At 42.4% G+C, this 23,211-nt stretch overlaps 1 protein-coding gene across 2 annotated transcripts in view; it reads left to right on the forward strand.

The window, feature by feature from the left end:
- The first annotated feature begins 398 nt into the window (after positions 1-398).
- The window catches only part of DCAF7 (DDB1 and CUL4 associated factor 7), a 31,648-nt gene continuing 8,835 nt past the window's right edge, over positions 399-23,211 (forward strand). For both annotated transcript variants that reach the window (XR_003964561.1, XM_030295065.1), the window contains exons 1-4: positions 399-766; positions 19,390-19,548; positions 20,287-20,398; positions 20,760-20,878. Coding sequence is in view for 1 of the 2 variants with exons in the window: in XM_030295065.1 (XP_030150925.1) it covers positions 629-766; positions 19,390-19,548; positions 20,287-20,398; positions 20,760-20,878 (528 nt within the window). In the remaining variant the exon portion in view is untranslated. The remainder of the gene's footprint in view (positions 767-19,389; positions 19,549-20,286; positions 20,399-20,759; positions 20,879-23,211) is intronic.

Consider the following 23,211-nt stretch of genomic DNA (forward strand, 5'->3'; position numbering starts at 1 on the left):
GGAATGGCAGCTACAGAGAAGAAATCAGAGGAGGTCACACAAGAGGTTTCACTCTCAAAGATTTGGCCTAGAACTTGAAGGCCTGCTGCTAAGCTGCTAGCCTGTACGCCACCCACGCCCCCATTCACCCGCACTGCGCCGTTATCTCTCTGACTGACATTTTTGTCAACCAGTCACCTTTAGAGGTGAGAAAGCGCCTGCCCCCCCCCCGATATTGGGCGGGGCAAGTCATTGGAATGACAGACATTTGCGCCAATAGTGAAGAGTTTCAGAAGCTACTGGTGCACTAGCCAATGAAGAGTAGGAACCACTGGAAAGGACGTATCAGACAGCCAACGGCCGGCGCCACTACGGGGGTCGCGTGGCTTCCGTTCCGAGAGGGCGGGGCGGGGCTTCAAACGGAAGGTGGCTGTGGTCCGAGACGAAGCAGGTTTGAAACTGGGGGTCGGGCCCGGCAGTCGTTGTCCGTCGCCGCGGCCCCGCTTCCGGGCTAGGCCGTCTCTGCCCGCCCCCGCCCCGCCTCCTTTCGGACCCCTCAGTCTCCGGCCCGGCTCCCGGTCTGACTCTCGCCCGGCCCGCAGCAGCTCGCTGTCGTCCCGGCCCGCACTGCGGCCCCGCCGCCGCCACCATGTCCCTGCACGGCAAACGGAAGGAGATCTACAAGTATGAAGCGCCTTGGACCGTCTACGCCATGAACTGGAGCGTGCGGCCCGACAAGCGCTTTCGCCTGGCGCTGGGCAGCTTCGTGGAGGAGTACAACAACAAGGTGGGCCGGGCAGGGGCTCGGAACCCAGCTGGCGGGGAGCGGGCCCCTGGAGCACTCTTTCCGGGCCGGAGCCCCGACCTCAGGACCCTCCTGCGGACTTGCCTTAGCGCCCCGGAGCGGTTCCTCTGTGTCTGGCCCTGTGCAGAAGCTTTCACGCTCGTTGTCTCATTTAATCCTGGCAGCATTCCTGTGTAGTCAGGAGCGTAATTACCCCCATTTTACTCATGGGGAAACTGAGGCACCGTGTTGTGAGTTGCTCGAGTCAGAAGCTAGCTGATTCGTGGGGGAAACGGCACTCAAACTCGACTTTACACCCAAAAGCTACGCCATTTATCACTCCAGTCTTCCCCCTTCCCGCCGCATTGCTTCAGTTGGGGGCGGACGGGGGAAGAGAGATGGCTGTGAAGAAAACTACTGGCGCATCAGTTGGTGGTCTCACACTCTTGGCTACGCTAAGTTTCTGTTAGGGCTGTTTACTGTGCAGGCTGCCCCGCCTCCTGCTCCCACCCCCAGGTACTATTCAGGGACCACCCCCACCACGCCACCCCGCCCGCCTCTTCTGCCAGGAGTGGGTCACTGCTATTGCTGCCTGATATCTGTCCTCTTCAAAATGATCTCTTTTTGGAAATTTTGGCCCGTGACCGTGATCCTGTCACTGTTTTCTGAAAGGAGAAGGGTGACCTTTTCCTTATCTTTTCTTGGCTTTCATGCCCATACAGAAGTGTAACCTTGAGTAGTAGTAAGTCTTCCAGGACATCAACAATTTGAAATTTGAGGCTCTTTCATAGAAGCACAGGCAGCAGGTGGAAGCTTTTTAAGCTGACATTGCAGCATAGATTTATTTTTGAAAGTTGTTGAATACATCAGTGGGCAGTTTTCTTCCCTTTATCCCTTAATCTCTTCCTTATTGTATTAAACACTGTGATGGGGATCAGAGCAACAGAAAGCCTTGGCTAGTGGTGTTTAAAGTCTTATATTTATACTCTTGCTGGACACCATGAACACCATGACAGAATGAAACTGTGTGGACGGTGATAGGCATGGTTCAGGGAAAAGAGCCCAGTCGAGTTTGGTTCTGTCTGGTCCACTGACTAGCTGTGGGGTGTTGCACAGGTTAATCTTATTCTTTCTGACCCACAGTTTGTTGGAGGCAAAGAGTTCTTTTTTACACATAAACAAAAAGCGTTTGTACATTGTAAGTTTGCTTACAGTTTCCCAGGAGCATTTCTCTAGAGTCCAGGGCTCAGCTTTCCTAGAATCCCCTTTGAGAAATGGATGAAAGCGCTGGACTCTCATTGCTCAGACATAACATGCACAGTTTACACACAAATCCCAGGGAGTACACACTCATAGTGAAGTCTACCCATTGTCCACAGAAAGCAGAGAGTCCTGAGCAAAACGTAGTTTTATTTTCTGTAATGGCTGGCCCTTCCTTATGGCCCATAGTGGATAGCAGAATGGAACGGAATTCGAGATCCTGATGTGGAAACTGTGGTAGTAAAATTGAGACCCTTATTATTTAAGAACATATGTTTAAAAGAAAAAAAAGTAAAATCTGTCAAAAGGCTTGAGTTTTTTTTTGTTGTTTTTTTTTTAATTTTTTTTTTTCAACGTTTATTTATTTTTGGGACAGAGAGAGACAGAGCATGAACGGGTGAGGGGCAGAGAGAGAGGGAGACACAGAATTGGAAACAGGCTCCAGGCTCTGAGCCATCAGCCCAGAGCCCGACGCGGGGCTCGAACTCACGGACCGCGAGATCGTGACCTGGCTGAAGTCGGACGCTTAACCGACTGCGCCACCCAGGCGCCCCAAGGCTTGAGTTTTTTAACGCAAATTGATGTCCCCTTTTTTCTTGCAATATCTTCCAGAGTCAATTTGGATAAACAGTAGTAGCCCCATTTCTGAGAGGAGGAGCTGAGACACAGTTAGGCTGCTGGTAGAATCAGTGAAGTAACGGGTCAAACAGTTGCGGAAACTCTGCCCCAAAGTGTGTCCTTTCATTTAGCAACTTACTGGAACTCGTCTGTGCCAGGCTACGCAGGCAGTGTGGGTCTTAGTAGTAAAATGCAAACTAATCCTAATAATCACAGGATAAGCAGTTACTTCTGTCTTAACTCCCTTGCATGTTACTGGCAACGCAGTATCTTAAAACTGTTGTTGTGCCCCAGCCTATCTAGGTCCGGGTTCTTAACTTTGTGTGTGTGTGCGCCATGGACACCTATGACAATCTAAAGCTGATAGACCTCCTTTCATAATTATGTTTTCAAAGACACAAAATACATAGGATTAGGAAGGAAATCAATTATATCAAACTACAGTTATCAAAAACTTTTTTTTTTTTTTTTTAGTGTTTATTTTTGGGAGAGAGAAAGCACCCATGTGTGGGAAGGGGCAAAGAGAGGGAGGAGAGAGAATAGAATCCCAAGCGATTGCATACTGCCAGTGCAGAGCCCCACACACAGCTTGAACTCATGAACCGTGAGATCACGACCCGAGCTGAAACCAAAAGTCGGACACCTAACCAAGTAAGCCACCCAGGCGCCCCTCAAAAACATTTTTTAAAAAGTGGAGCTATAGTAATATGTAGTTGTAAATTAATTTGTTAAATTACACCATCCAGTGTAATTATTATAATTTTAAAGTAGTAATGAGGGTAAATAACATTTCAGAATGTTTAATTAAAGTGATGTGATATGATAAAAATCTGATTTCTGTCAGTAACAAAGTCAGATATTGATGTGGCTGTGCATAGCCACCTCCCTTCGTAATGGAAGGAAATGCTAAATTTCAGCCAGAGGTTAGTGAAAATATGAATGTGAGTGATTCAAGCTCATGGACTTCAAGTTAAGGAACCCTGCTGTAGGGGCGCCTGGGTGGCGCAGTCGGTTAAGCGTCCGACTTCAGCCAGGTCACGATCTCGCGGTCCGTGGGTTCGAGCCCCGCGTCGGGCTCTGGGCTGATGGCTCAGAGCCTGGAGCCTGTTTCCGATTTCTGTGTCTCCCTCTCTCTCTGCCCCTCCCCCGTTCATGCTCTGTCTCTCTCTGTCCCAAAAATAAATAAAAACGTTGAAAAAAAATAATTTAAAAAAAAAAGAAACCCTGCTGTAGAGGATCTGTGCCTAGGGGCTGATGAGCAGTAAATACCCCTTGAACACAGTGACTCTTAGGCTCAGTTTTAGAGAAAACTTTTATCACAGAGGTGCCACACTTGACAATTTAGAGGAATTTATAAGTTAGTTATTGGTTGGAATTTTCAGATCTTTGTTTCCTGCTTGCTGTCAATACTGATTGCCAGCAGAGGGCAAAACAAATGGACACAGCAAATTAGCATTGGTGAAAAAGCCCAGAAACGGCCCTCTTTTTTTTTTTTACTGTGGAGACATTGACATAAGAATACACATTATTATAATTTCTAAAATTTTTGAATTAATGCAATCACGTTTTCCTATAGTAAAATTATTTGTATTTCAACAGAATTAAATTTATTAGCATTTCAGGAACAACTTGACTTTCAGGTGTTCCATCATCTGAATAAATTTGAGAATTGTTTTAGAGTAAACAATTGAGTTGATCCTATCAACTGTACCTGGAATAAGAAGTCCCATCATCAGTAGTTGTGTTTCATGTTCCCTCCTTGTGGTCTCTGCTGGAGGATACAGCAGCATTGGTGTTGGAGTGGTGGTTCTCTAAATTTTAGTGTGTGTGTAAGAATCCCCTGAGGGACTTGGCACGTTCCAGGGTTCCATCCCTGAAGTTAACAGACACTTACGTGATTAAGAAACAGGTGGTCCAGATGGCTCTCTAAGAACATTACCCTGGGATTACCTAGGCATCTGCTGACCAGAAGTAGGAATCCTATCTTTTTGCATCTACGTTCACCTAAACATTGATTCTGCTCTTCCATCCCATGCAAAAAGCTCTGTTACTGAATAGCCCCTGGGACGCCTGGGTGGCTCAGTCTTTATGCACCAGATAGCCCCTTTGAGGTACTCTGTGGCTAGGTTATCAATCCTGCCTCTTCCTAGTTTTGTGTGGTTTGAGCAAATTAACCTCTGTGCCTCAGTTTCCTCATCTATAAAATAAAGGTAATAAAATTAAATGAGTTAATATATGTAATGGGTTTAGGAACTCTGCCTGAGACAGACATAGTTAAGCAATGTAGAAATGTTTGCTGTTGGGGGTGGCTCAAGTGGTTGAACGTCTGACTCTTGATTTTGGCTCAGGTTATGATCTTCCAGTTCGTGGGTTTGAGCCCCAGGTCAGGCTCTACGCTGGCAGAGCAGAGCCTGCTTGGCATTCTCCCTCTCTCCCCATCTTTCTCTCCTCTCTCTGCCCCTCCCCTGCTCATGCGCAGAAGTGCGCATGTGCTCTCTCAAAAAGTAAATAAACATTAAAAAAGAGAAATGTTGGCTATTATTAGATATTACTGTATCTGTAATTGAAATATAATCAAGAAGGGGTGCCTGGGTGCTCAGTTGGTTAAGCATCTGACTTTGTTCAGGTCATGATCTCGTGGTTTGTGAGTTCAAGCCCCGCATTGAGCTCTGTGCTGACAACTCAGAGCCTGGAACCTGCTTCAGATTCTGTGTCTCCCTCTCTCTCTGCCCCTCTCCTGTGCTCACTCTCTCTCTCTCTCTCAAAGAGAAATAAACATTAAAAAAAATTTTTTAATAAAAAAAGAGAATCAAGGAGAATTATATGGGTGTTAGGTAAATGTGATGTATTTTCCAGAGGAAAGGTACCTCAAAATGTCGTTATGTTCATTCCTCTGCCTTTTAAAGACCCAGAGGAAAAAATTTTCTTGATTCCTTTCAACTAAATCCATTTTTGTGGTCTAGAAGCTTCTTGTAGTCAGACTCCAAATATTGTAATGGTCTAGTTTAAGCCCATTTTCTCTTGTTCTACCTGGGTTAGACATGGTAGTTGATAAAAGAACTCATGTATTTCTCCTGAGTTTTGAACATATCTGTGGTCTGTAGACAGGTGGTATTTCCCCTGTATTATGGGGAAAGATGGGTAGCAGTTCCTGGGTTTCTGTTTCACTTAGTTGCATGTTTTAGGGTTGGTTTTGAATAGAGTTGGCAGAGTGATATGGATTTATTTTACCCTAATATTTAATTAGCTGACCATCGTGCTTTAAGATTTAGCATCTAGAAAGCATTTTTGAGGTTCTGAGGAGAGAAACTGTAGGTAAACATGATGCTTTTTGAAGAATACTGATAGTGAATCTGGGTAAGACTACCTTGTACTTGAAATACACATGGGATGAATGCTTGCCTTTTCATCCTGTGTTGATGCCTCTGAGACTTTAAGTAGTTGCTTTATCTGTTTGGCACATAATGATTTTAACTCTGGCATATAAATGTTCATTTCTTAGTATTCATTGTGGCCCTTCAGGAATATCTTCATTTAATTCAACAAATATGTGGGGCGCCTGGGTGGCTCAGTCGGTTGAGCGTCCGACTTCAGCTCAGGTCACGATCTCCCAGTTTGTGAGTTCGAGCCCCGCATCGGGCTCTGTGCTGACAGCTCGGAGCCTGGAGCCTGCTTCAGGTTCTGCGTCTCCTCCTGTCTCTGCCTCTCCCATGCTCATGCTCTGTCTCTCAATAATAAATAAACATTAAAAATTTAAAAAAATAATAATTCAACAAATATGTATTGAACACACAAGCAGTGTGTTTTGGGCACAATGATGATACTTAGTAACCTTCTGTAGACTTTGTTAGCAGATGTGAGATTGGCAACAAAAAAGAGAAAGTGTTTTAGTACACGGAAGTATTTTGGATAGATACTTAGAATTTTGCAGTGCTCCATCAGTCCCTGGCAAGACTGTCAACAGGGAAATTTACACTATAAAACTCTTCTGGTTTTAACTTCCTCCTTTCTTTTTTCTAGACAGTGAGAGGACTAATTCCTCCATGGGACGACGGGATAAAAGTGCTGCTGCTATATTGCTTTTTGCCCTAACCTGGTTCACACAGGCCTACTGGAGATGCTGTGATTTGAACAAGGAATGAATCTGTGTTCTATAGGTAGTATGGCTTGCCTGAGGCCAGGATGTCAGAGCTGACTGGTTAGCCTCTGAGACAGGAGCCAAAGGGGCACTATGCCAGAATTCAGCTTAAAGTTTAAAAAGGCAGGACTTCTCTGCAAACATTGATCAATAATAATCAGTCAGGAACAGGCTTGAAGGGAGGACAGATGGAAAAGAACAAGAAAAACGGGCATATTCTCTCAGAATTTTGCTTAGCTGATTTTGGTTATATTAATCACAGAAAATGTTCCATTCACTGGAGTGGCATATTGATTTGCATAACTTGGGGTCTTTAAAAAAATTACATACATACACACACCTTCACCCTCATGTTCTGGTACTAGCATTGTGTATAATAAAGTGGAATGCACAATTTCCTCCCTCAAGGAGCATATAATAACAAGACAAACATGACATCTTTTAAAAATTTTTTAAATGTAAGATACATGTAATGTGAATAGTAATTTATGTTGCTATTCATGAAAGCATTTGAAAGTGAAGATGTGGTCATGTCTTCAAGGGGTAAATATTTTATGTTGCATATATGCTTCTTAGGAGACATCTGACATAGTAATGCCCACAGTTTTAAAATAAGTAAAAATGATCTTTATAGCCCTTCCTTTATAGAGGCATTTTTTTTTCATGCTTGGGGTAAAGTATTGTGAAGCAATAGTTGCAGAAGGACGGGGTGGGAGATAAAAGTTTAATAGGACAGGAAGACTCTGGAGAAAAAGGCACAAGGGTAACCTAAGTGTGAACAACAAGATGTTTATGTGTTTTTTTTATTAAAGTTTTTTATTTATTTAAGTAATCTCTACAACCTATGTGGGACCCGAACTCACGATCCTGAGATCAAGAGTCTCATGGTCTTCCTACTGAGTCAGCCAGGTGCCCTGACAATAAGATGTTTAAAGTCGGATAATTTTTCCTTATGCCCCCAACAGTAAATGCAGAAGGACAGCAGTATAATGAAGATCCCATGGGTATGGGAAGATGCTGAGAAAGGATATCTTTGGTTGCAGATTTCAAACTCATACAGTTCTCCAGAATAGGATTTTGACAGGCAAGATCAACATTCCTTTATTTGGAACAGTGAGAAGAAGGTGCACAGGCTGGCAGCAGGCACTTCTCCAGACCCCATTTGACCCCTTGGGTAAGAGGGGAGCTAAGCTACACAAGGAGACACATAGACATGCTGTCTTCTTTAGAAGCATTAGATAAGGCAGGTTGGAAGAGATACCGAATTGTGAGCAGCTGGACCGTTTCTCATCCCTGTTGGCTGGGGAGATGCTACAGTTTCATGTGTTTCTGCTAACTTGGAACATGGTCCTGGCTTCTCTCAGGTTCCCATAGGAACCTCCTTCAGATCTTATAGGAAGAACTTGTCTCAGTCAAAAGACATCAGCACAAGATCTAGAAAGATAGATACTATAAGACAAAAGGAAAATATGGGAAACAAGTGGCAGGTAAAATAGCCTCACTACAAAGATGTTTTTTTACCTCAGATGAAAATTAATGGCCATTCCTGCCACCATGAATTCAGAGAACTTAGGAAAGGAAGGAACTCCAAGCAGAGATACAGGAGATGAGGTAAAATAAGGCATGGTGACAGGAGGAAATGGAACATCAGCAGGTAGAGCCCAGGAAAATAGTGAAGAGAAAATAAAAGTTATCACAGAATTAAAAGCCACATTGGAAAGAGAATAAAAATGAATATAAACTGCTGAAAAATTAGTGAAGGATAGGGAAGACAGATTACAAAAATGAAATGGAAATAAACAATTAGAAAGAATGTAGTAGATACAGAAAATAAAGAAGATCTGACTTAGGTATAATTGGTGTCCCTGAAGAAAAAGATCACAAAGAAATGAAACACAAAAACTCAGGGTACCTGGGTGGCTCAGTCGGTTAAGCGTCCGACTTCGGCCCAGGTCATGATCTCATAGTTTGTGGGTTTGAGCGCCATGTCGGTCTCTGTGCTGACAGTTCAGAGCCTAGAGCCTGCCTTGGATTCTGTGTCTCCCTCTCTCTGCTCCTCCCTCATTCATTCTCTGCCTCTCTCTATCTCTCAAAAATAAATAAAAGTTAAAAAAAAAAAAAAAAACCTCAAGTATGTAATTAAAGACTTTATGGAAAAAAATGTTTGAAGTAATGAGCTTAAACCTTATCTCAAGGGGCACCTGGCTGGCTTAGTTGGTTAAACGTCTGACTTGATTTTGGCTCAGGTCAGGATCTTGCGAGCCCCATGTCAGGCTCCGTACTGAGTGTGGAGCCTGTTTAAGATGCTTTCTGTTTCTCTGCCCGTCTCCCATATGCGCATGTGTGTGCATGCACACTCTCAAAATAAAAACCTTAAACAAAAAAATCAAGAAAAATGGACACAAAACAATTGGCACTGAAAACTTTCCTAGGAAAGTTTCTTAATTTTAAGGGTGAAGAAAGAATCTTTTGGGCATCCAGGCAAAACAGTTGAGTCCTCTTGAAGAAAAAGAGAAATTAAATAAGGCTTACCATATTTGAGAATAGAAGGTAATGGAGTAATATCTACAAATCTGCAATTATTATAGATTGTGCCACTATAAATAAATACCTGAGAATATGCTTAATAATATGTAAGACTTATACTGTAAAAACAACGCACTTTTTAAAAAGATAACTCAAGGGGTGCCTGGGTGGCTCAGTCGGTTAGGCGTCCGACTTCAGCTCAGGTCATGATCTCGCGGTCCATGAGTTCGAGCCCCGCGTTGGGCTCTGTGCTGACAGCTCAGAGCCTGGAGCCTGTTTCAGATTCTGTGTCTCCCTCTCTCTCTGACCCTCCCCCGTTCATGCTCTGTCTCTCCCTGTCTCAAAAATAAATAAACGTTAAAAAAAATTTTTTTTTTAAAGATAACTCAATTTACAAAAATTGACCACATATTAAAAAACTTTTTTTAAGTTAAGGGAAGTCAACTGATTAAAGATACTACATATAAGGGGCATCTGGGTGGCTCAGTCAGTCAGTTCAGTGACCAACATTGTTGGCTCAGGTCATGATCTTGCATTTTGTGAGTTCGTGCCCCGCATCGGGCTCTGTGCTGACAGCTGAGAACCTGAAGCCTGCTTTGGATTTTGTGTCTCCTGCTCTCTCTGCCTCTCCCCTGCTTGCACTCTCTCTCAAAAATAAACATTAAAAAAAAAATTTAAAAATACTGCATCTCAAAACTTAAGGGAAGATGAAGAAACTTAAGCCCAGATATTATAAATGACTTGCCCAAAGTGACATAGATGGTAAAAACAAGGCCAGAATTGGAATACTATTTGTCACCAGAGTCTTAAATATATACAAATGTCAAAAAAAGAAAAAAATTAAGAGGAAAAAGAATGTGTTGAAAAATGGAAACAGTTGCTCTGCCAGATTAGAATAAATATACTGGAATTGGTGTAGTTATAGCCAGAGAGATTGGTGGAACTCCGTGTTCCAAAACGGATCTAAGTATATATAGAAATGTAGTATGTGGTAAGATAGAACCTTAATTCACTAGGAAAAACATTAATAAGTTGTATGGCATAATTGGCTGTTCATCTGGCAGAAATATTTAGAGCCCTCTAATTCACATTGTATATGACAATCAATTCTAGATCAAATGCTTAAATGTTAGGAAAAGTCGCACAAGCAATAATAGAAGAAAACTGACCAGGAAGTATGTACTGAGGCAGTGGGGGTAAGCAGAGAAGAAGGCAGTCTTAAATCATTAAACTCAGAGTCAAGTAAGGAAAAGATTGACAGATTGTGGCACATACAAATAAAGCATTTCTATGTGAAAAGATATGTGGTGGACAAAGTCAGAAGATACATGATAGCCCAGGGGAAATATTTTCAGAACACGACAGGTTAATTTACTTGGTGTGATAGAAACACAGACAAAGTATAAATAGCCAGTTCATAGGGGAGGGAATGCAAGCGCTCAATAAATAGGAAAAAATGCTCAACCTCACAGTTAAGGCAAATGAGAATTGACTTCGTAATTTTTTTCCTCTCAAATTTATAAAAATTAACTGCTTCTAGTGTAGTTGATGGTATGAGGAAATGAACACTTTTACATATGAAGATAGGAGTGTGAATTGCTACAGCCTATTTGCAAAGTAAATCAGCATCCTTTAAAATTAAAAATGTGCATACCTCAGGGCGCCCACCTGGTTTAGTTGGTAGAGCTAGAGCAGGCGACTCTTGATCTTAGGGTCACGAGTTCAGGCCCCACGTTGGGCATGGAGACTACTTAAAAATAAATAAGTAAAATAAAGCAAGTATTGCTGCATTAAAAAAATAAAAAGTAATAAAATGTGCATACCCTCTAATATAGCAGTCTCATTCTTGGGATTCACCTCCAGAAATAGATAGCAAGCAGTACATGAGCACGTATTACAAGTCATGTAAGAAGTAGTAGTGGCAAAAAAAGGGAGACTATGTACATCATTAGGGGAGTTGTTAACCCACATAGTATGGTACATTTATTCTGTGAAGTACTGTGTATTGATTAAAGAATGAGTTGAATCTACGTATTGACCTGAGGGGTGTCCATTATTTTGTTAAATTAATGAAAAAATTTATAGCATTGGATATAGTATTTCATTTTTCTAAAAGTTGAAGGAAAACCCTGCACTTAGTGTGTATATATGTTTGAGCATAGAGAAGCAACATACACTAAATAATTGTGATATAATGGGGATGGGATAGGGGGAAGTTATTCACTTCTTTTGTATACCTATACTTTGGTTTTATGTAATGGTCATACATTTTGTAATTCTTATAATCTATAAAAGTTATTAAAGAGTGAAATAAACCCAATTGCAAGATCATTCAGTTAGAACTTGTAAGTCTGAGCAAGAAAATGGTAGAAGATATAATGGTAAGGGGTTTAGGGTAGAATGTTGGTGTCTAAATTCTATCAGTCACCCCCTTTCCCCTCGGGAGCTTCTTATCAAGGAAGTTATATACCAATAATAAGAGCCAAAGGAGAAATCTAGCCTCAACCTAGTAATGGCTGAACAAGCACCTCCAATATGGTGCTATTGCCTGGTAAACTAAGTTGGAGAAATGCAGATTGGCCTTAAAACCCAAGTGAGACTTTCTGCTTTTCCATGTGTAATTTATGGGCAGACCCAACCTGACCTCACCTACTCAGCTGAAGGTGGAGAGAAGCTGGAGAAAGGATGGCCAGACCCATAGTGGGTAGGCTTATTTGTCTCTCCACGTGGGAGCAGGAGGGGCAAGAGAGAGCTGTCGTGCCTGCCTTAACAGAGCGGTCAGGCCCCTGGTTCAGGCTCAGGCTTTGGCCAGCTTAGCAATTGGAACTAGTTAAGGGTGGGGATGAAGAAAAAGAACTCACCTTCAGTATTTCTTCCTGTGGGGGACAGGGACAGGAATTCCTTTTCCTATGGGCATAGGTGGACATATGGAGTAGGAGGAGGGGGGTGTAAAGATGGAGAGTGCTATTAACAGTTTTTTAAGACTATGCCAAAAACCTAGATGAAGCACAGTGGTTTTTTCAAATGTTTTAATTTCTTTTTGAGAGAGAGAGCATGCGGAGAGAGGGAGACCGAGGACCCTGAGTGTGCTCTGCACTGACAGCAGCAAGCCCATGTGGGGCTTGAACTCACAGACCTGTGAGATCATGACCTGAGCCACCCATGCGCCTCTGAAGCATAGTTTTAAGGGCAAACAAAGTGCAAAACTTCAGTGGAAAATCTGAATAATTCCTAAGGATTTTTTGAAGAATTGAAAATGTAGTCAAAGATCTATCCCCCAAAAGACACCACCCTCAGAGTTTTATGGGCAAATTTACCAAAGGAAATATATAACAAAGGCACAGTAACCCATCCATAAGAGTTCCTATAAATCAAAAAGAAAAAAGACACAGTTCCATAAAATATACTGGGCAGATGTTTTAAGTTGGTGTTTTTCTAGCATAATGGTAAAGAGCTTGGGTTGTAGGATAGTACTACCTATATTTACAAGGCAGCTTCATGATTGTGGACAGGATACTTACCATCTCTTTTACTCAAGCAACTAGGAAAGTGGGAAGAAGAATAGTACCTACCTCATGAAGATGTTGAAAGGATTAAATGAGGTAGTGCATGTAAAGCATTAAGCATGGTTCTTATACTTGATCCATTGGAAGCACATAGATAATTAACAGTGGTTACTGTTAATCAGAAGTATAAATAGTAAACATGCTCAGCCTCAGGAGTAAAATGGCGAAATACCATTTTTATCCATCGGATTAGAAAAAATGTAAAAGATTATTTTCAGTGTTTTAAAAGTTGTGGAGAAATTGGCACTCTCATATACTGTTCATGAAAGTGTAAATGGAAGCAGACTTTTCAAAAGCTGTTGGATCAAATCTCTTAACTGTGTTTTTAAGCTTAACACACATTATCTCATAGTTTCTGTGGTGTTAACATTTAAAATGTGATGCAACAATTACACTGCTAGCAATCTATCCAATAAAGCATTTGCACATGTGTACAAAGTATTGTTTATAATAGCCAAACAATGGGATATAACCACAATGACTATGTATGGTTAATTATGGTGTGCCTAACACAGCCTGCTGTAGAAGAATGAGCTAGAGCTGTTATGCTGACATGAGAAGACCTTCCAAGATAAGAGCAGGTTGCAGAATACATTTTCTGGTCCAAGCCTGTTTATGTTTCTTCAAACACCCCACAGATACTTATGAATACAAATGTGCAGAGAACCATTTGGAAAGATACCTACCAAACTGGTTTGAGAATAAGTCGAATTGGGGATGGAGCTAACAGGGGACTTTACCACTTCCCTCTGTATTATGTGAATATTCACAGAGGACTTCCATTCTCTTTCATCACCACATTGTAAACATATGAGCATCTGAACAAAAATGACTCATGAGTAACAGTGAGAGCCAGGTGTTACTCCTGTCAATACTTGGTTGGGGACTCAGAGCAGAAGAGCTAAAGTCAGGTTAAGGATAAAACACAGGTCTGTGCAACACTTGAAGTCTTTGGGGAGATCAGGAAAGCTTAAATCCCAGCCATTACCTACTTCTTCCCTGGGTTAGGAGGTACTGTTGTACAGAGGTTGTCAAAGCTTGCCGAATTAGTCCCCCCAGGGAGTTTGTTAAGAATATAGATTCCCAGGGGGCGCCTGGGTGGCGCAGTCGGTTAAGCGTCCGACTTCAGCCAGGTCACGATCTCGCGGTCCGTGAGTTCGAGCCCCTCGTCGGGCTCTGGGCTGATGGCTCAGAGCCTGGAGCCTGTTTCCGATTCTGTGTCTCCCTCTCTCTCTGCCCCTCCCCCGTTCATGCTCTGTCTCTCTCTGTCCCAAAAATAAATAAACGTTGAAAAAAAAATTAAAAAAAAAAAAAGAATATAGATTCCCAGGCCCTACTTGACACTTGTTGAATCAGAATCTTGGGCTAGAGTTGGGGGCTCCAGGGATGTGTAAAGCACTCCAGGTAAATCTGGATTTGGCCAGATTTGGAGACCATTGCTGTCTGCAGTACAAGCAGAAGTAGGACAGGCCCTGTTTCTAAGGCCTTTACTAAGTGAAATAGCAGAAGACAGTAATGTAAGTGCTTTCATGAGGCAGTATGGGGTAAGTCACCAAATGGATGGTCTAGATCAACACTGAAAGATCACCATACCGGGGAGACCCAGATGGCTTATGAAGGAGGTGGGACGCAGTAGTATTATTAAAAGCTCACACACCAAGTATGGCACTAGCCTAAGTAATTTACTTACAAAGGTTGTTTATATACAGAGTGTTACAAAGAACTCTATGAGGTGGGTGCTGTGAATGTCTTCACTTTACAGATTGGAAAACCAGTTTAACAAAGTTAAGTAACATGTTACTTAACATGGTTAAGGAACATAGTTCCTACAGCTAGCAAGCGGTAGGTAAGGGGCCCTGGATGCCTGATGCCACTGTGCTATATTAAAATTGGGTGGGATTTGAGTTGATGGAAAGGAGGTAGGAGGGTTTTACAAGCATAGAGGACGGTGTAAGGAAAGGAACCTGGAAAAGATGAGAAGCAGTAACTAGGTAAATAGGAGAGCAAGTGTGATAGGCTAGGGCCAGGTGGTAGAAAGCCTTAAATGTCTGGTTAAGAGGATCCTATGTGGCAAATGCTCACAGGATCTGATATTTCGAAGCTGGCGAGAAATCTCTGATGACTTGAAAGGTAGCTTCTAGAAGGGAGTGTAATGTTTTCTCCATTTTGCCGCATGGTAAATATCTGTATGGTTAGAGAAATTGTGTCTCTTGTGCTTGCTGCCATATCCCCAGCACTTAGATAGCTCCTGGCACCAAGTAGCCATTCTTTACAATTTGTTGAATAAATACATGAATGAAACATTTGGCTCAGAATCTGTAGGAGAGACTTATTATTTATTCTGCCCAGTGAACCCCCAAATTTAACTTTTCATCTGTTTTCGCCTCCCTCCCCCACCAAGGCTGATGCCAGTTTTCCCCATTCCATCTAGGATCTTCCTTCTTTATTATTCTCTGCAAAGGTCAGAATTTTAAATTCTCAAGGAACTGTTCATTTGGTCAAAATCCCTCTTGTGGCTATCTCTGGTTGCCCCTTGCCCTTCTCACTACCTGCCACCATAGGGCCCCTAACCTTCCTCAGTTTTCCTGTGGAACTCTGGGCTGAGCCCCCTGCCTGGCAGATAACCTTCCCCGGCATAACCAGGCCTCATACTCTTACCTCCAAGGCCTTATAGTCTTCTGCCTTCTTAGACACCTTCACAGGGGAAAGCCCATCTAGGTCCTCGGTTTCCTTTCAGGGCTCTGCGGCCTGCCCCAGGCACACCTTCCCAGCCCCATCTGCACTGCACTCTCAGATGGTTCCTCAGACAGGTTTCCTTGCTGCCACCAGCTAGATCATTTAGTTTGCCACCTTAGTACGCTCATCTGCCTGGGTGCCTTTCCTTCTTGGCCTCCTCAGAACCCTCCCACGAAGACTGCTCAGATCCTATCTCTACTTTCCTCACTTGCCCCCTTTGAATTATTGCTCTTTCCTCTAAACTGTTACCAATTAACTGTCACAAACAAGCAGCTTATCATGTATTACCTGTGACATCACTTTTATTGCTATCTTAAGGCAGTGTTACTGTGTTTTAGGGCACTGGGTTTTTTCTCCTTTTACATCTTTCATACATTATCTATATATGTATGAGCATTATATGATTTTTGAAAGCCTGTAGATGTTCCATAAAAATGAATAGGTTTACTCATCTAGGTTTTTAAAAGTCAGACATGAGTAGCAAGATCTATAAATAGATTCCTTAGGAATCTACAAAAAAAGCTACTAAAACTAATAACTAATTTAGCAAAGTTACAGAATTCAAAATTAATGTGCAAAAGTCAGTTGTATTTCTGTACAGTAGCAAAAAAAATGGAAATGGAATTTTTAAAACAATTTCATTTATAATAGGATAAAAACACTAAGGGATAAAGTTAATGAAAAAAAATGCAAGACCAGTACACCGAAAACTTCAAAACACTTCTGGGAGAAATGAAAGAAAGCCTGAATAAGTGGAGAAATATGCTGTTTCACGGGCCAGATAACTCACTATTGTTAAAAGAGCAGGTTTTCCAAATTGATTTATAGATACAGCATAATCCCCAGCTGAATCTCAGCAGGCTTTTTGTAGAGTTTGACAAGCTGGTTCTAAAATTTACACAGAAGAGCAAATACATGGAATAGCAAAACGATTCTGAAAAAGAATAACAGAGTTGGAAAACTCATACCATCTAATTTCAAGACTTCACTGGAAAGCTACTACAGTCAAGATGATGTGGTACTGGTAAATGGATAGGCATATAGATCAATAGGACAGAATAGAGACTCCACAAATAGACGCGCAAGTACACAGTCAGTGGATTTTCAACAAAGAGACCAAAGTAACTCAAAAGGAGAAAAGGTAGTTTTCATCACATGATGTTGGGACAATTAGGCATTTATATGTAAAAGAAAGTGAGCCTTGATTCATACTTGGCACCCTAAAAAGCAATTAACTTGAAATGGGTTACAGGCCTAAATGTAAAGCCTAAAACTATAAAACTGTTAAAAGAAAGCAGAAAAAACCTGTGACCTGAGGTGGGGCAAGGATTTCCTAGCAAGGACACAAAACCATGAGTAAGAAAAGAAATGATAAACTGACATCATCAAAATTTTAAATTTCTGTTCTCTAAAGAACACTGAAAGAAAATGACAGGACAGCCACAGACTATGAGAAGATGCTTGTGGAAACATGAGCGAGGGCTTGCATCCAGAATATGCAAAGAACTCTCAAAACTCAGTACAGAAGAAAACAACCGGTGAATAATGAAGTGGACCTACTCTGTATGATCCAGTAATGGTGGACACATGTCATTATACCTTTGTCAAAATCTATGGATTGTACAACACAAAGGGTGAACTGTGGACTTCGGGTGGTGGTGATGTGTTGGTGTAAGTTTATCCGTTGAAGAAATGGACCACTTTGGTGCAGGTACTTTGATAGTGGAGGTTGTGTACATGTGTGGGGGCAGGTGGTATATGGGAACGCTGTTCTTTCTGCCCAATTTTTCTGAGTCTAAAAAATCAAGTCTTTTTTATTTTATTTTATTTTTTTTAAGTCTTTTTTAAAAAAGACAAAATATCTGAGCAGGCTTCAACAAAATAAACAGGGATAGCAAATAAGCAAATGAAAAGATACTGTCATTAGTTACTAGGGTTCAATGCAAATTGAAATACTGCTGCACACCTATCAATGATTTTTTTTTTAAAGCTGGTAATACCAAGTGCTGACAGGGATGTGGAGTGTTTAGAACTCTCCTATATTGCTAGTGGGAATGCAGAACGACACGGCCACTCTAGAAAACAGGTTAGTTTTGTTTTTAATAGCAATGATTGATTTTTTTTTAATGTTTTTATTTCTTTTTTGAGAGAGAGAGAACGTGCGAGCAAGTGGGGGAGGGGCAGAGAGAGATGGGGACAGAGGATCTGAAGCAGGCTCTGTTGACAGCAGAGAGCTGGATGCAGGGCTTGAACTCATGAGCTGTGAGATCATGACCTGAGCCGAAGTTGGATGCTTAACTGACTGAGCCACCCAGGTAGTTTGTTTTTTTAATAAAGTTAAAACTACATTTACAACACAACCCAGCAAATCTACTCTTAGTTGTCTACTCAGGAAAAATGAAAGCTTGTCTAAGAAAAACTTATACATAAATATTCATAGCAGTATTTATAATGGTCCCAAACTAGAAATAACCTGAAAGTTCATCATCTGGTAAATGGATAAATAGAGTGCTTCCACATGATGCAAGGTTTTCAGCAATAAAAGAGAAGACACTACTGATAACACACAGCAACATGGATGAATCTCAGGGGCATCATGCCAAAAGTAGCTAGTCACGAGACTCAGTACTGTATGATTCCATTTGTGCAGTATTATAGAAAGGGCAAAACTAGAGATTAGTGGTTGCCTGGGGCTTAAGAGTAAGGGATTAACTGCAGAGGAGCCCGAGAAAACTTTTTGGGGAGATAGAAATGTTCTAGATCTTTTTTTTAAAATTTTTTTTTTTTTCAACGTTTATTTATTTTTGGGACAGAGAGAGACAGAGCATGAACGGGGGAGGGGCAGAGAGAGAGGGAGACACAGAATCGGAAACAGGCTCCAGGCTCCGAGCCATCAGCCCAGAGCCTGACGCGGGGCTCGAACTCACGGACCGCAAGATCGTGACCTGGCTGAAGTCGGACGCTTAACCGACTGCGCCACCCAGGCGCCCCGAAATGTTCTAGATCTTAATTGCTGTGAGGGGTTATCCAGCTGTATACCTTTGCAAATGTATACATTCAAAATCATTGAACTGTACACTTAAAGTGAATTTTATTGTATGCAACTGAACCTAAATAAAATTCTTTTTTAAACAAGAAATGGGCAGAAAGACACTGGTATCTAAGACTGAAGTCAGGCAACATTCATTAGAAGGAATTCTGTTTTTCTGCTGTGTGGTTGGTGTTTATCCACTTATTATGGATCTTTACCAAAAATTCCCCATTCCATCTTCCAGTTGGTGGGAGTTCATAAACAAATGTATAATGAGTGGCATTTCTCATGGACCAAGATTGAGTTTGACAGCAAAGAATGGAGATTAATACTGGTCCATATCCACTCTAAGAAAAAGTAGCCCAGAAATCAGGGAACTTGACCATCAATGACGACCTTTTTTTTTTTTTTTTTTTTTTTAAGATTTATTTATTTTTGAGACAGAGCGACAGATTTCCTAAGCATGCTCTGTGCTGACAGCAGCAAGCCCAATGTGGGGCTTGAACTCACAAACTGTGAGATCATGACCTGAGCCAAAGTCAGATGTTCAACCATCTGAGCCACCCAGGTACCCCTGCAACCATTTTATGCCAGTTACAGCCGTTTGGGTTCTTGAATGCTTGTTTCACACATGTTTGTGCATAAGCACATTACTAGCCAGGGTGTTGGGAGATGGGGGGAAGGATTTGGTGTATTTGATACTGCACCAGAAAAACAAATGTTAACATGGCTCAATTTGGTTGTTTTACAGGTTCAGCTTGTTGGCTTAGATGAAGAGAGTTCAGAGTTTATTTGTCGAAACACTTTCGACCATCCTTACCCCACCACAAAGCTCATGTGGATCCCAGACACAAAAGGTGTCTATCCAGACCTACTGGCAACAAGTGGCGACTATCTCCGTGTGTGGAGGGTAAGCAGGTGCTCAGTTAGCAGCCCGACCAATGGGCTTTCTCCATGTCAGCTGTTACTAAGCCCCATGGAGTCACAGAGAACAGACTGGGGTTGGAGGCAGCGAGTGTCATTGTAGCCCGGCAGAAACCAAAGGTAGTGGATCTGGAATGACCTTGTTTGGCTCAGCAGATTTCTTAATAAATCTAGCCAAGATTCTTTGAAGTCCTGCTGCAGTCAGGCTCCAGTCAGCCCTGGAAACTTGAGGCTCAGTTAACCTGAGGAAATGAAGGTAAACTTCTGGGGGTGGGGTGGGATGGGCGGGGCTATCTGAGCCTTCTTATTCTGTCTATAGCCAAGATATTTTTGAGTAAATTAGAAACAAAGGTGGGCCATTGATGCTAGTAAAGTATATGGTTGGATTGTGGAGCCTCACCTCTCTCAGCCAAGCTGGTCATCAGCGGCATCTCTTCTAGCCTGGAGGTATAGTGCCAGCCAGGCAGGGTACAGAGATTCTGGGTTGGACAAGGTGAGAAGACTTGTCCTCTAGGAAAATCGGGGGGTGAAAATTTGGAGAACAAAGCTGGGCAGAGGAAAAAGCTTGGAAAGAATTAGTGTTCAGGGAGTTCCTCTGGAATTTATTACTCTGTATGTTCTTCCCCTGTGTCTTCTGTTTGGTAAGGTATTGTCTAAACAGAGCTTTTAAAGGTTTTCTGTGAAGATAAGACTAGCTGATTTTTAAAAATTATTGTTCCTTCAGGTTGGTGAAACAGAAACCCGACTGGAATGTTTGCTAAACAATAACAAGAACTCCGATTTCTGTGCTCCTCTGACCTCCTTTGACTGGAATGAGGTGGATCCTTATCTGTTAGGTAAGGGAACAAGGAGGTGCATATTCCAGTTTGAAGAAGCAAAGATACATTTCCTCAGATATAACACTAAGCCTGAGGTACATGCACGTATCCTAGATGGGGCCAAGACGGAAAGAGGCAAAATATGGAACGGGTCATGAATTCTTCATGTGGAGCGAGCTTCCCATGTGTGTATATCTAGTCAGCAGAGTCTAAGGTCCTGGGATAAGGATTAAATACTTGATTCTTGTTGGCTCTGCTGGCACCCTTCTCATGCTAGCAAGTATCCATGGCATGTCCTCTCCTGGGCTAAACAGAGGAGTAGGTGCAAGGAGGGAGGCCTCACTCTTGTCAGCCGTTGACTTGCACTGGCTGTTTCTAGGTACCTCCAGCATTGATACGACTTGTACCATCTGGGGGCTGGAGACAGGGCAGGTGTTGGGCCGAGTGAATCTTGTGTCTGGTCATGTGAAGACCCAGCTGATCGCGCATGACAAGGAGGTAATGATCCCATTCCTCTTCTGCTTTCCTCACCCACTCTCTTGTGCGCTGCCTTCAGTTCAAGGTCAGACCGTTCTCTTACTATTCTGCATAGTATGTGGAAAATCATAATAGAATGCCAATGTCTTCCTGTTGAAATTAAAAACAGTAATGTTTCAAAAATAGCAGTGAGCGACCCTTGTAAACTAATGTTTGTGTGGGGTTTTTTTGACTGATATAAACAACTTAATCTGCCATGTGTAGTTTTTTGTGCCAGAGATTGCTGTTCTGTAATGATGAACTCTCTTATAGACAAACTTGGACCTGATGTGATTCAGAAATAACACTTATTTTGAAATATATTAATTTTTGGAAGGAAGTGGGGGGAAACCAGGTAGAGGGAAAATTTCTTGGCAGACAAACCTAAATCATTTTTTCTCTCAACTTGGCTTATGAAATTCTAGTATGTTCCTTAATAATTTTAATACAGTTTGGAAAAGAATATGGCTTATTTTCATGGTGATGTTTCTCCTAATGTTTATTGGGAAAGCTGGGGGGAGCTTTTGTGATTGTGTTTGGATCAAAGCATTTTTCTGAGGAGTGCTTTTGGAAATGGGTCATAAATCTTTTCCTCCCAGAGCTGCTGCATGCTCCTTGTACTCTGATTTCCTGTGGGTAGTGTTTCCTTTTCTTTTCTCCCTTACCCTGCACAGCAAGGAGTATTAGTACAGATTTTAAAAAAAAAAAAAAAAAAAAAAAAAAAAAGCCTTGACCTCAGGTCAGACACTTGAGGTTGTCCTCAGAATGGGAAGATGGTGACCAGGTTATCACTCTTAGCAAGGGCTTGGTCTTTGGCTTTCTGCACCCCTAAGGGTAAGATCTGTTACAAGACTGCCGGACTTGGTTGCTGCTAAGCCAAAGGGCAAAGGAACAATTTGTCCTACAGAGAGGACCAGTAAGGAACTTCTGGAAGCCCTCTTGGCATCAAGTGGAACAGTTTGCTGTATTTTAGTTACGTGACAACTTAGCCTGCTCTTCTCTGTCAGGATCCAACCCAGACAACTAGAACTACTCTACATATTTAAACTCGGGCTTTAACCTAGGGCATTGCCCGTAGAGACCCTGGTGAAGCTGGAAAGCCACACTGGCAGCAGTGAGGTAATGGGGAGAATGGGAGCAGTGGGGAGCTGCTACTGTCTGTCGACTAGAGGGGCTGGGAACCAGGGGCTGTGTCTCCCTGGCAGAAGCTAAAACCATGGAGAGGGTACAGCCACTGCCAGAGACACTTGAGGAACAGAGAGAGGGAATGAGAATACCTTAGCTTCTCCCTACCAGGAGCAAGGACCAGGAATGGGTCTTAACAGCAAACCGACCCTGGGACAGCACCCAGGCTCTCAGAGAAGCAGTGACACCTCCTAGGCCTTTGCTTTTCTCACTCTACCTCTCTCTGTCAAAGTGGAGACTTGTGAGGAGGTTCTAGTTGCTGCCTGCCGCAGAGTGTGGAGGAGGGTAGCGGGGACTTTCACCTTCCCTTGTTTTATGATGAAATTCCCGGTGGAACACGGCTGAAAGAGCAGTCACTCAGAGCTGGGAGAGCTTTACACATTCGGCCACATTGCCTGCAGCAATGCAGCTGTGGTGTCCTTGTCCCCAGGAGTTACCTGGAGCCAGCCCGTGGGGTACGCATCCTGTAAACAGCCCTTGCCCTAGTGTAGCTGGACAGTGCTAGACAGAGCCTAGACCTGCCAGGCCTCATTGTGATGACCGGCCCGGTTTGCATTTGAACCACTCCTAATTCCTACTGTAGAAAGAGAAGCTCAATTTCTTCGTCGTCAGCCAGAGAAAAAGGAGTTTATGAGGTTGAATAGAAATAGATGCTCCTTTGGCACTGTCCCTTAGGCAGAACCTCAAGAAGGCTGGAGTGACAGTAGTGGAGATGCCACTTATGTCTCCCAGAAGTCAACTGTTACTATCCTTGACCCCAGAAGGTCCTTGGCATTTGTTTTTCAGTTTTTTCCTCTCTCTGCTCTGGCTCTGGCTTTGTCTGTCTCTTCTCATCCCTTTCTTTCTCTGAAGCTCTCTGTTGCTCTCTGCCTCTGATACTTCATAGATATTAGAGGTGTGCAATGTTTGCAGCAAGTAATAAATGCAGAAAATAATTATTCAAAACCTAAATTGATTCACTTCTCAACACAGACCAACTAGGAGAAGAAGCCGAGCATGTCCTAGGATAAGTGAGTGACACTAAACCTCTTTGTGAATATAGGAACACCTGAGTCTCCCATGATTCAAAACTGCTATTACTTGTTTCTTGAAAATGAGTCTCAGGTCCAGGTTTCACAGCAGAACCAGCC

Source organism: Lynx canadensis, chromosome E1, assembly GCF_007474595.2.
Source record: "Lynx canadensis isolate LIC74 chromosome E1, mLynCan4.pri.v2, whole genome shotgun sequence".
NCBI lineage: Eukaryota > Metazoa > Chordata > Mammalia > Carnivora > Felidae > Lynx > Lynx canadensis.